Below are 13,201 nucleotides of genomic sequence, written 5' to 3' on the forward strand. Positions count from 1 at the left end.
ACTATGGCTGTCAGATAAATGTATTTGAGTAAAAAGTACAACATTTGTATTTCATTGAAATGTAGTGGAGTTGGAGCATAAAGAAGCATAAAGTACTCAGCTAGAGAAACCCCAGACTTGTACTTCAGTACCGTATTTGAGTAAATGCACATCAAATGAAATGAAATGGAATTTTCTCCATCACTTCAGAGGGGTTATCTACTTATGACCTCCGACTGTCAATATATATTTAAATTGCTTAGCTGCTTTTTTGAAACGGTGTTTTGTCAGTTCTAGAACATTCTGTGATTGGATTTTACTTTCAGGGACTATGATCCACAGCGGATAACTTTTTCAGACTCTGAGTCTTACATACAGCATAACAACTCATACTTGAATAACACATCACTTTGTCCTAGCTGACTGATATTTTTAGATTCAAATTCGCTGCTGTTGTGTTGCTCAGGCAATATCTGTCTTGTTTACATTGACCCAGATGACATAAAAAGGGACTTGTAAATGCCTCCAAAGCTAATTTCATTGTAATTGCCAGCATTAAGAGTAGCTAATCGAGTCATCTTGCTCAGGTTATAATGAAAGTCATTTACTTGAGTCCTTAGGCTTCGTCATGGCTGAATTTATTTCCTCTGTTCCTTAATTTCTACATAATTAATCATCGCTGTAGTCATAGGGAAAATATAATTTGTGAGAAGAGTCAAGAGGGGAATGATGGAAGGGTGCCGGGTGTCATGGGGGAAGTTCATTTGTCACAGAAGTGCTTCCTAAGATATGAGCTGTCAGGTTACTGTAGTCTTTATCTTTCTGGCGGAGGTGGGAAGGTCATTTAACGTGAGAATAAGTGGAGCAGTACTGAATAAGGAAAGCTGAGTGTAGGTGTGAGTAATGTAGAGCCTTGAAGTACCACAGTAAGTAAACTGGCTGCAGACCTTCAGCTTTGCACAAGAGTGCTTTACAAAACAGACAGTTTATCTAATTTCTTATTATCTTCCATGTCAAATTGACCTGTTTCACACAGGAAGGTATTAAAGACCTTTATTCCCCCCTTGCTTGAGCTGTTGCAATGAATTGAAACAAATAATAATACGCAAGGGCCTCTCGCATGCCAAAATAATAATAATAATCCTTAATTATTTGTGGTCACTTTGACATGGTTGCAGAAATTGAGGCTGAACAAGAGTTAAGTTGTCAAAAATTAAGCCAGAATGTGTTATATCTTTGAGAGGCTTACTGTGATTTTCTTTTTCACAGGGACATTCACAGAGACTTTCACAGAACAAAATGAAACCCAAAAACCTCTTGTTGTACAACAGGAGACTACCTTCATTACTTCCAACTTTTACCCCTTAAAGTGTGAGAAACAATAAAATACTTACCTGCATTCTGCAAGGGCCGATCAGAAGGACCTGGAGTTAAACCCTCCGATGTAGATCGTGGCCGCCTTCTGACCAGGTGGTCCAAAACAGAGCTCTAAAAGAAAGAAAGTGTGACTGAAGATCTCTGCTAACAATGACAATCAAACTTGTTCACGCCATGTCTTACATAATTGGAAAAATTGGATTTAATTAATTACTGACTGTTTGAGAATTGAATAGTTTGATTTAGTAGAACGAGATGGCACCTAATATTTTGAATGTTATAGCTGCTATATCAGTGAATATTATAATAATATAATTTAAGGACATGGACTATTCTAGTCCAGTAGTAGCTTGAATATTGTGTTAAGTGTTATGCATTTGTGTTATACTGTACATTTTGTCAGTTCGTTTAGCATGCAATTCATATAAGATGTTAACCTACGTACCATAAACATGAAACAACATTTTTAAGAGAGGCTATTTTTTAACGAACAAATCAGTAGGGAACTGAACATTAAAAGAAACAATTTCACTCCTCCCTGGTAATGTGTTTCTTATTTTGTCTGCTCATTACATTTTAAATATGTCTCCATTAAGAGAGGGCACCCTGCCCTCTTCACGAGTTGGGTTACTTCTAAAGTAAAAATAATTAGTTTGAGGACACGGTAAAAATAAACTGAAAGTGTGTTGCTGTCCACAACACTTCTTAGGCTCCTTGAACAAAACAAACAGAGCAGAGGAACGGATATTAATGTCCCTTGGGTGAGGTCAAGGCTGCGCTCACACACACACACACACACACACACACACACACACACACACACACACACACACACACACACACACACACACACACACACACACACACACACACACACACACACACACTATAGCCAACATACAGGCAGCACATGCACTACACACCCACCCACAGTCTGCTAAATTACCCATGACAAATCCTTGTAGGTTCCAGGCCATTAAAAAGCACACCCATAGAGTACAATCCTGTGCCAACACGTGCACACAAACTCTCTCTCTCTCAGACACACACAAACCCACACACTGGTGTTTGAACAGGCCACATGCAGTGGGACGAACGCAAATGACGATAGCTTTTTATTGCAAAGCTGATTTTGCGTTTCTGAGGCGGGCTTGTCTCTACTTTTCCAAAAGATATTGTGAGGTTTTTTGGCTCGTGTGTGTGTGTGCTAATAATGATAAACCCCATTGTCACCATGTAGGGGTATCCAAGGTTTTCCCCACGACACCGCTTTGCTCTTAATGAGGAGTGAGATCAGAATTGATTTTATTTGCATGATCTGAATCTGGAACATTCCTGTGTCTTCACATTCAAATGAATATAAAAGGCCAAGAGGAGAGGAAATAAATCAACATTTTGGGTGATTACGTGATCATAACACCAAAGCCCTTTCCATCCCAAGCTAATGTCTTACTGAGCAACGGTAATCTTCCTATGGAGAGCATTTGCTACACGGCGTAATTAATGTTATTTATGAGAGAATCATTGGACTATGCACTTTGGTAGCTGCCTGGAGAGCTGTTCTGGTCTGCACTGATCAAGCATTACATAATTCAAACACTGCTACCAGCCCTAGTTAATCTAATGGACGTGCTATCAAAGTGGTAGCGAATTCCAGTGTTGTTAATATTAACCTCTGTAACAATTAATAAAGTCTACATTGCTGCGCCGAAGAGATTCATGTATTTTTCTTTTGTTTTTCACTTTCAGAATCAGATATCAGACAAGCATTTTTGACAATACTGAAATGTAAATCATGAATTCAAGTCCAGAGATGTACATGCGTATGTGGAGGTAAGAAAAAAAGTTGAAAGTATGTTTTGATTACCTTAGCCTTGTGATGGGCACGTTTGGGTGCCATATCTCACAGTAAGCAGAAGAGGAACACCGGCTGAGCAGTGTGTGTGGGACCACCTTTGCCTGAGGTAAAAAAGAGAGTTCATTGAGTTTCTTCAACAGAGAAAATGCAAAAATTAAATTGAGATGTTATCATTGAAGGGTGAATATATCCAATGGAAGAAAAAGCACAATAAACTTAGGCTTATACATGAAGCGTTATCGATTACGTGCTATTAAATAACTAATTATAAGGTAATTTAATAATCCAACCCAATTCCAAACAGATGAATGAACCTAATTGCGTATTCAGTATATATTAAATATTATGTTTTAGGAGATTTTTGACATCCTGAATATGTACAGTACAGTCAGTGTGTATTTTCCAGAACATGTGAATACAAACTGATGACACTTTACTACAAAATGCTACTTGGAGAATATTTAAATGGTTCAATGCTTATTTACATTAATACAATATTTATGTGCCATGTTTATTTACCATATTTAAGCTTTAACATTACTTCTGTTCCTTATTTCCCACTTCCTGAGGGCTATGAATGAACAGGCAGTTCCTTAAAATGATAGTTGACCAAAAGCAACATCTGCTTAGGTGGAGAATAAAACAAGGTGAACAAACAGCAGCACCCACCAGGCCCCGGTGTGCTGTCCATTAGTGGCTTCAAGCATCCTTCACCTTTCCCCCACTTTGTGAACTGACTGAGGGCTTCACAGCTTATACAGCAGATTATTACAGATGATAGTCCACACAAGGAGGAAGCACAGTGACCCCAGCTGTCCTGTTGTGCAAGAGCTGTTGTTGAGACATCAGGGTGATCGAAGGGAGACTTAAAAAGAGTCATAAAAAAAGTTTGAAACTGTTGTGATAAAAGCCCACGTGAAGAGCACATACTGTACCTGTGACATGTTACCTGGAAGAGCAGGCCATCATCATTGTTGTCTGTAAAGGACCAAAGGTACATTGTGCATGGACAAAAACATTCAAAAGCAATTTCTTGTCACAGTACACTCTAAATGTAATAAATCGTATGGAGACTTCCATCTCTCACTATAACCTGCCACTGAAATACATTTGTAAATAAATCTGTGATTCAAAATATCTATATATATTTGTATTTATAAATGTATGTACAGTATAGAGTATGTATATGAATATTTGTGAACAAAACTATACAAGTTATTGCACACCATAAAGTTGGAACTATTTTGTTTTCAGATCGATCCTCTTTTTATTCCTATTTAATTTCCACTATGATATGTTTGGAAGAGATTGATCAATTAAGTTTTGAGAAGATATCCACTGGATCCATCAAGAATACATTGCATTGTCACCAAACCTTATAGCTCAGTAGATCCTAAAATGTTTCATGTAATGCTACAACATGAGAGTTTGTCCTTCGGATATCAATAACGTTTTTATCTGATCTTATGTTTTTACAATATTTTTTAATATAGTTTGGAAAATGACGCTTCACAGTGAATTCAGCTATGTGCATTGGTCCTGAGCCCTCAATCCAATAACAATAAAGAGCCTTCACCAGTAGGCTATGCAAGGGCCACGCTTAAAGTTTAGAGGTTAGAGATGAGAGTGGAAAAGTTATTACAAGGAAGGACAAAACTCAAGAGTATGGTACACATTTGCATAGGAAGGGGTAGGGACTAACTTCAAACTGATCGTACTAGTTGGCTTACATCAGCACTAACACAAATGCGATTTTTACAATAGACTTTTTGACTTTTAGTAATGTTAATAAACAATGTGAATAATGAACAAAGTGTATCCTGAGAAGAAGGCAATCCTTTTGAAATGATTGTACAGATAATTTAATATATTATAAAAACACTAACAGCTTTTCGTGTAAAAGTGCTTATTTGACCATATCTGTGTATGTATCCAAACATTCATACAGGAGTCCTGTAGCACCATGATGCCCTGAGCCCCTACCTGTTTAAACATCCCGTCAGATAAACTGCTGTGTTAGTGGCTGCAGAAGCTGCCAGGGGAAGCTCAGGGAAGCAGACAGACTACTATCATGATCACTCTTCTCTGTCACACACACAAACACGTGCAGCCGCCCAGCTCCTGCTTCCTAACTGTAGATGTGACAAAGAGTCTTTTTCATAAGTGCATCATATGGTATCAATACAACCAGGCCATTAAGGGGTTATAGAGGTAGTAAATGCTCTTTACCGTGGGGTGTATGTCAGGCTACGTAACACCTGCTCAACCCTGGGGGGGCGGGGGTAATCAAAGCTGCTGAACACACTTGACTACACAGCACATGTTCTTGCACACTTGTGGTAGCTCTATATATGTCCATCTCTCCTTCCTTCTTCCTTCCCTCCCTCTCTCTCTCTCTCTGGCTCTCTCTCTTATACATTCACCACCACTCAGACTGAGCTGAAAGGGTTCAAATGGGAAAATGTAAGCTTTTTTCTATTTAATTGCTTTATGCTTTCTTAAAACAGACCCATGTTTGCTCCTGAGAAAGAGGCTAAATCGAGGATGTTAAAAGAAACAAAAGCTGGTCAGCTGTAACATAAGGAGTCCTTGATAATTGTGCAACAGTAAAAACATGTAATAGAGTCACAGCTGGATTTCATGTCTTTATTACTCTTGTAGAAAAAGTGTACTGTACATCAAAGACAATATCATACAAAATAGAAAAATGGCTCACAGTACTCACAGGTGTATACGTTTAAACACAACAAGGGCTGTACAATACTGCTTTGGCATTTAAAAAAACATGGACTAAAGTGCAAGATTTCCCATTCCTTTTTGTCATCCAACTACATTCACATTTGTACTTTTTCACAGGTTTTTGTTCACAGAATTTTCACGAATCTCATCCTAACTTGTGTTGAAATGTTGTAAAGTGCAGATACAGTATGCATTTACTGTCAACTGAAAACAGATTTTCAGCGGTCAAAGGACCATTTGTCTTTTTTGCTCTGTCTTTTAATCACACACACAAATACATTCACACAATAAGAGCCCTAGCATATGTTTAAACTTCACTTGGTGATCTTGACCGGTAGGCCTTGTTGGTCTGAAAGCAGCCACAGAGAAGCACGTAGAGGGAGCGCTGGATCTCTGCGTTTCTGTAGGCGTAGATGATGGGGTTGATCATGGAGTTGTAGGTGGCTGGCAGCAGTGTAGCGTACGTGTACACTGAAGGATACTCCCTCTCGCCCTACCAGGCAGTAGATGGCGAAGGGCAGCCAACTGGCACCAAATGTCCCTAAGATGATAGCCAACGTGGACACCCCCTTCTTAGTGGCGACATAATGCGGCGTGGCAAAGAAGTGCTGCTGGAGGGCGATCTGCTGGGCGTGGTGGCACACAATCTTGCAAATCTTGAAATAGAGGGCCAGCATGAGCACGAAGATGACAAAGAAGGAGGTGGCAAGGATTGTGACGTTGATCCTGGTCAAAGGTCGAACTATGCTGCAGGAGGCTGGATCGTCCAGGCAGTTCCAGCCGAGCACAGGCAGCAAGCCCAAAAACAGAGACACCCCCCAGGTCCCCAGTAACATCAAGTGTACGTACTGCAGCGTCTTCTCTGAGAAATAAGTCAGGGCGTTGTAGAGGGAGAAGTACCGGTCCACTGTTATGGCCAAAAGGCTGCTGATAGACGCAGTGAAAGATGTCACCAAGAAGCCAACAGTGATAAGGCTGATAGTCTCAGAGGAGATCACATACTGAAACACAAAGTTCAGGATTAATCCTATGCCGGCGAGCAAGTCCGCTGTGGCCAGGCTCCCAATCAGCACAAACATGGGAGTCCTGAGTGTCGGCGTGTAGAAGATGATTGCTACCACGATGGCGTTTTCACAGGCGATGACAGTGCCTGACATGCAGAGCATAATGTCCCATGGGTTGATGGGGAAATCTAACCGCGCGGTGGAGAACTGCAGGCTGCTGTTCAGCTCCGGAGAATCAGCCTCCATCCATGGGAGAGCTTCTCCAGCCAAGAGAGTCGCCGAGGAGTCGTTCACCACCAGAGACTCGTTCATATCTCCGAGGTGTTGTTTCTTTGTCCTAAGAGCAGCAGGGGAATAAACAGATTGGTTTGTTAATGATGATGTGAAGGTATGTTCTTTTAGTGTCTTTTTATGAGAAGTTGTTAATGTTTCAGTGTATTGCTCAATCGCAGGCTGTTTTCTTGCCATTTCCAACAAGCCTTTTTACTCAAATACACAATTGCCTAGTGAAAAGTGGATATATCGACACACTTCATCTACCATTACCTACAGTATGATTATTTAAATAGAACTATCCTAAACAAATCCCAGATTGTATGCATCAACATCAAACAGATGCCTAGTAGATACTGACTTTACTATCCAAACCACAGACACTGAACAATTTCTATTCTATTATTGTAATAGTGAAGCAGCAGCAGGAGGAGCTGTCCGTGGTGCTGACAGCAACTCAAACTAAACACTGATAAAAAAAAAACTAAATCATTATTTGTAATACTTTAGTTAACTAAATGTAACTACATTAGCATTTTTATTCACAAATAAGTACAATTTAAATTCAACATTGAGATGTCTGTTCTCTTCAAAATTACATCATATGATATCTACTGGAGGCTATTATTCCGAGCACTTAATTCTTAGAATTAGCACAGCAGAAGCAATTCAAAGTCAAATGAAACCAAAAGTATTTTGTCTCAGAAAAGTTACGTACCTCCGAGAATTTCGCTGAAACCGGAGCACCTCGTCCGGTGGCAAACAGTAAAAATGCAAAATGAGTTTCAAAAGGATTGCCGTCTCTTTTCTTATCTCTCTCCGGTGCACTTCCTCAAGTGAAGCCCTTGGTTTTGTTGTGCTTCCCACGTATGGGACAGACACGCAGGGCAGCGGCAGTGTGAAGCATTGGCCGGTGTTCTGCTCGGTGAGGGAGGTGAATGTGAGGAGCAAAGAGAGGGGACGGACGGGAGAACATCGAGGGAAGCTTTAAATCCGACCTTACGTCACGATAGAAAGCGCGCGAGAGGGAGTGTCTCCAAGAGAGAGATGGAGACACTTGATGTCCCTCTATTTCTCTCTTCCCTGGTAGCAGCGATCTGGATTTCTTTGGAACTGGGAGGATGAAACAACAGCTCCGGCTCCCTCCTCAGTTGCCTACAGCTCTCTCCTGATTATTTTTGATCTTCGGTTACCTCGGTCTATGGTTACCTATTGTGGAAAAAGCCAACAAAAAAACGTCCTTGGTATGGGCCTCATGATCTGGGGAATAAATAGTAAAAACAAGCAATTCAACGAGATCATTTAAACGCAACATTTTCTTATTTTTAAGTCAGTTTTAGTCATTTTTCAGTGATGCACTGTGCTTTAGAAGCAATACCTTGAAAGACTATTTTAATAATAAAAAAAACAAAAAAAATAAAACGTGAGTTAATTTCAAGGCAGAATCTCAATCTTCAATACAACATTCAACATAGAAATGTTAAGAAGACAGCTTGAAAGTTATCTATGTGTTTTTTAATTAATATTATTAAGGTACAGTTTCACACTAGTGGCAGGATTCAAGTTAAATTTCACTTAACTTCGTGAGAGTTCGTGCCATATCATTTTCCGTGTGTGCTTTGTTCTTTTCCTTACAGTGAAAAGTAAAATTCTTTCAAAAATAAAGTCATTTAACATGATATTTGACAGTGGGTAGTTATTGGCACGAATAAATCAGAGCCAATATCAACCTTCAACCATTTTTTATGATCTGCAACATCTCTGATTAACATACTGTTGCTATAGCAACATGGGATGTGTGAAAAGGGCTGGATACAGCGGCTCCTGTTGAGTCCTATGAAAGTTGCTCTCAGGCACTGGGACACAGTTTTATTGCTAGGTATAAAATGTCATACCAGTATGGTTCGCATCCAGGCGGCCAGAGTCAGTTACAGCTGGTTTTCTGAGCAGCAGTTCACTGTGCAGAGGGAATTTACTCTGGTTTGGACTATAACCGAATCTTAATTTAGGAACGTGAGGTTTCAAAAAGGGGATATTTAGGTGCTTTATGGAATTAGTTTACTTGTAAAAAGGGGAAGTAGTAAGCAGTTGTAATACTAGCGTTTTGGCCACTGTGGAAAAACCCCTGGGGTCTTGATTGCAAACTCAACTGGCATCAATGGCAGATGGACTTCAAAGTTTAACTGACATTATACAACATTTACAGCATAAAAATGTATTTTCTTTTTAAATGTATTATGGAATAATGGTTTCATAAGCAGAAGATTCTCATGGGAAACCCTCCCTTCATTTACAACTGGCCAGCTTAAAAGGGCCGATGTGCACTACGCTTATACGACTCTGTCAAACGATGTTGTTAGTAAGATCTCTATCGTTGCCAAAAAGAGCAACATTAATGATGCAAAGACGGAAATAAGCAAACTGAACAACATCTATGTATACCTTTAAATGCATTCACATCAATTTAATAAAACATGGTTTCCAAATCTGTTGTACCATAACAGCAGCATGTATCTCTGAAACAGCAAGTAACTCAAATGTCAGATGACAATGGATGAGATGTTGAGATACAGAAGGAGGTAGGGGGAGTTTCAAAGCAGCATGGCAATATGGTAACCAGTTTTGGTTTCCAGGCAACAGCTGTTTGGCCACCTTTGTCAGTGGAGAAGAGGTTGTCTTCATTCATAAGCCAAGGGGTCACATTCAGTGCCAAGTGACTCATTTCAGGGACATAGGCAAACCACAGCAGACCAAAATACATCTTAGAATCATGTCTGATTGTTTTCCATGATGGGTTAAACCAAGCTAATTACATTTTCCAACTGAATAGAAGCGACGCACCAGACAAACATGCAGTTATTTTTGTGATCACTACCGAAAACAAGCTGCCCCCAAAAATATATCAGTGACCAAATGCATTTATTCATTCATACCCATGTGTGCGGAGAGGTTTCAATGTAATGAGACACCTGCTATTAGAAACATAAAAACATGAGAAAAACAGGGTCTTACATAAAGGACCAAAACAGCCCCCAACCGCCTACAGTACCCCTGCCCTGCAAACAGAGACAACACTGCTCTCATTTTCACATGCTCTCACGTGCTCATGCACAAACAAACGCTTTACTTTAATACCTTTGCAGAGACACTGAGTTTTTAATAAAACAGAAGAAACAAAGAAAGTAGGAGCTGAAAAACCTCTTTGACAGCTGACGACAACACATTTACTGTAAAAGATTCCATTTACAGTCTACTTTTTCTTACAAGACAAGTTCTTTTTACCATTTAGAAACACCTACACACTATTACTTCATAAAATGAAAGGAGTGCTCATAGAGTCACATAATCTGATACATGTGTCTGCCCTACTGTGGTTTAACTACTGTGCTGCTACTGCCTCTCTGCATGTCATGACAACCTCTATTTTATGATAATAATAATTATAATATTATTGTTATCACACACCTGAACACTAATGGGCCAAACTAATCAGCTTTAAGTAGTGTTGAGCAATTGAGCAGAGGCGTAAACACGGACGGTGGATCAGTAGGTGTCTTAAAATGAAGGGAAAGAGATTCATCAGAGAAGACCCTTTTTAGCTAAAATGTCACCTTTGTGGATGTTTCACAGGGAACAGACATTTGTATCTAAAATGTAATATTCAAGTGATTTTGTTTGAGTTATTAATTGTTTACTTTTTAATTCTATGGATTTTAACATGAATCTATTGTTTTATGTTTGGTATTAAGTTAAGGTAAGTTTGTGTTCAACAATGTTCAACAGTTCAAAGTTACACAGATGGTTTTTAGGCAGATTTGTTCATTTTTAGTCATTGTCTGTAAATATGATTAGGAACAAAAGCTAACCCTTGTACTACAGAAAAGATTTGACAAAATATCACTACAAAATCTACATTGGACCACAACCATAAAGGCGTACACACTCATTTAAATCTGCATATTAATATCTAAGTAATCCGATAGATCACAAACCTTTTTTGGAATATTAGATTTTAATCATTAAGGAGCAAAATTCCCCCCCAGAATCTGTGATCAATCCTTAGGTTTTATTAGTGTTAATTTAGTAATGATCTGTACCTGTATCCAATATGCAAAAGAAATGGGAGACTAATACCAATAGATAAAGGAAAACAAATGCAATCCTTTTATACTGTATGATGTGTGCTTAAAACATTTACAGTCAAATGTTTTATGCACACAACTAATCAGAAAATCCCCTGCAACTTTTTTTTGGGACTAACTATAGACTCTCTTCTCTTTACGAGAGATGTTCAAGTGTGTATTTTAGCTCTCTGTATTGCCGTCTTAACATTTTACATCACTCCAATTGTAACAACAGTGCTTCAGGATTCGAAAATAGAATTCATGTCCCATTTCTTCATAATCTCTGCAGTTAATTTGGTTTAAAATGCAGTTAGTTATTCCTTGTTGTACACATCACATACTGAAGCAACCCCCCTCTGTCTGCAAGGCACTGAGGCAGAAAGCAACGTTCAGCCATTTTGTTGGGTGTGTTTGTGCATTAAAGGAAGTATTTGTAACATTTCCCATCTTCTGACACCTGAGGTTGAAAGCGGAGAGCTAAGAGTGTGAGAGCACAGAGAGAAAGTGTGAAAGATAGAACAATAGGAAAAGGGTGAGTAATGAGTGTAAAACAAACGTGAGGGTGACAGAAGAAGTGGGCGCGAGCGATGATAACAATTACAAATAAGAAGGAAAGGGATCCATTTTAGTGAAAACAATCAAGCTCAAACATAAAAGTAGAGGAGAAAAGAAGGAAAACCTCACACCGTAGAAAAGTGCATAGCAATAATCAAATGTCCTTTTATGTTAATAAATAAATGTTTAATTGCACAATTATCAGCTGACATGACCGTTGCAGTTTTGTAAACTAAGGATGAGGTTGGATAAAATGCACAATATAAAAGCAGCGGCAGACAACAGAAAAAGGAAAATGTACAGTACATGTATGACAATGATAATGCAAGTCTGATGTTTCACATAGTTTTCAAGAGCAATTAAAAAAACAAGAACCAAATATAACCGAAGAATGGCACTACGTTTTAACAGAATTCATTAAAAACATCTGAGGTGGAATTTAAAGCACCATAATATTTGGGCCTGCATTAATGGATCCAGAGTTTAACAACTCAAAATACTGATGGAGTCAAAACAGTTTAAATTATTTACATTTTCAAAACGTACATACAATTGAATACATGTTTTTAAAAGAATTGTAAGTAAAATGTAATTAATGGAAAATTACAGAAAGAACAAATAAAAAGCACCATTTACTGTAGGTAGCTTATTGAGGCACATCACGTTTGAGGCTATTAAAACACACATTAATTGGAATAAAAATAGAAATAAATCAACCTGCATTGTTCGATACTTAAACATGACACCTTTACAAACTTGCAGTCGCAAATGTCCAAACGGAATTACATGCTCGGAGGATGACCTGGATTTGCATATTGTCCGTGTCTCACATGTATCTGTTCTTGACGTACTCCCTGTACATCAACATGTCCTCCCTGCACAGCACCCTCACCTGGCCCTGACCCGTCAACACATGGCTCTCAAACTCTTCGCGGCTGTCTCGGACCACCTGCGGCGGGGAGACGCTGTAGATGCTGTCCTCCGGGAAGCAGGACACCGGCTCTCTGAGAGACGGGGACAAAAGTTGGTAAATAAAAAGATAATGGATGAATAACTCAATTTAGACAAATCAGGTGGTGGTGGAGAAAGACGCCATGGTAACCTACAGTTGTTAATAAAAGTACCAAGGACTGGAATGTCGTTTGAATCCAAACCCTGCTGGAGGGAGTCAATGGCCGCATTTGCAAGATAATTACTCATATTTTTGCGGAAACTAGAAAACATGTCTCATCATCTGTAGGGTGGATTATTAGCTGGTCAAGTTATCCACTCAGTGCAGCAGCAGCTGAGGC

General features: G+C 39.1%; 2 protein-coding genes across 2 annotated transcripts in view; both read right to left on the reverse strand.

Moving 5' to 3' along the window:
* Positions 1–5,891: 5,891 nt before the first annotated feature.
* Positions 5,892–8,177, reverse strand: LOC134877171 (G-protein coupled receptor 6). Its single transcript, XM_063902581.1, is given in 3 exon segments — positions 5,892–6,446; positions 6,448–7,294; positions 7,949–8,177. Coding segments are annotated over 2 exon segments (1,008 nt in total). The 5' UTR covers positions 7,270–7,294; positions 7,949–8,177; the 3' UTR covers positions 5,892–6,260.
* Positions 8,178–10,528: 2,351 nt separating this feature from the next.
* fig4a (FIG4 phosphoinositide 5-phosphatase a) overlaps positions 10,529–13,201 on the reverse strand; it is a 40,026-nt gene continuing 37,353 nt past the window's right edge. Inside the window, exon 24 of the mRNA XM_063902579.1 lies at positions 10,529–12,913. Within this exon, the coding sequence (XP_063758649.1) occupies positions 12,736–12,913 (178 nt within the window). The 3' untranslated portion in view covers positions 10,529–12,735. The remainder of the gene's footprint in view (positions 12,914–13,201) is intronic.

The sequence above is a fragment of the Eleginops maclovinus genome, chromosome 15 (assembly GCF_036324505.1).
Source record: "Eleginops maclovinus isolate JMC-PN-2008 ecotype Puerto Natales chromosome 15, JC_Emac_rtc_rv5, whole genome shotgun sequence".
In the NCBI taxonomy this organism is placed as follows: domain Eukaryota; kingdom Metazoa; phylum Chordata; class Actinopteri; order Perciformes; family Eleginopidae; genus Eleginops; species Eleginops maclovinus.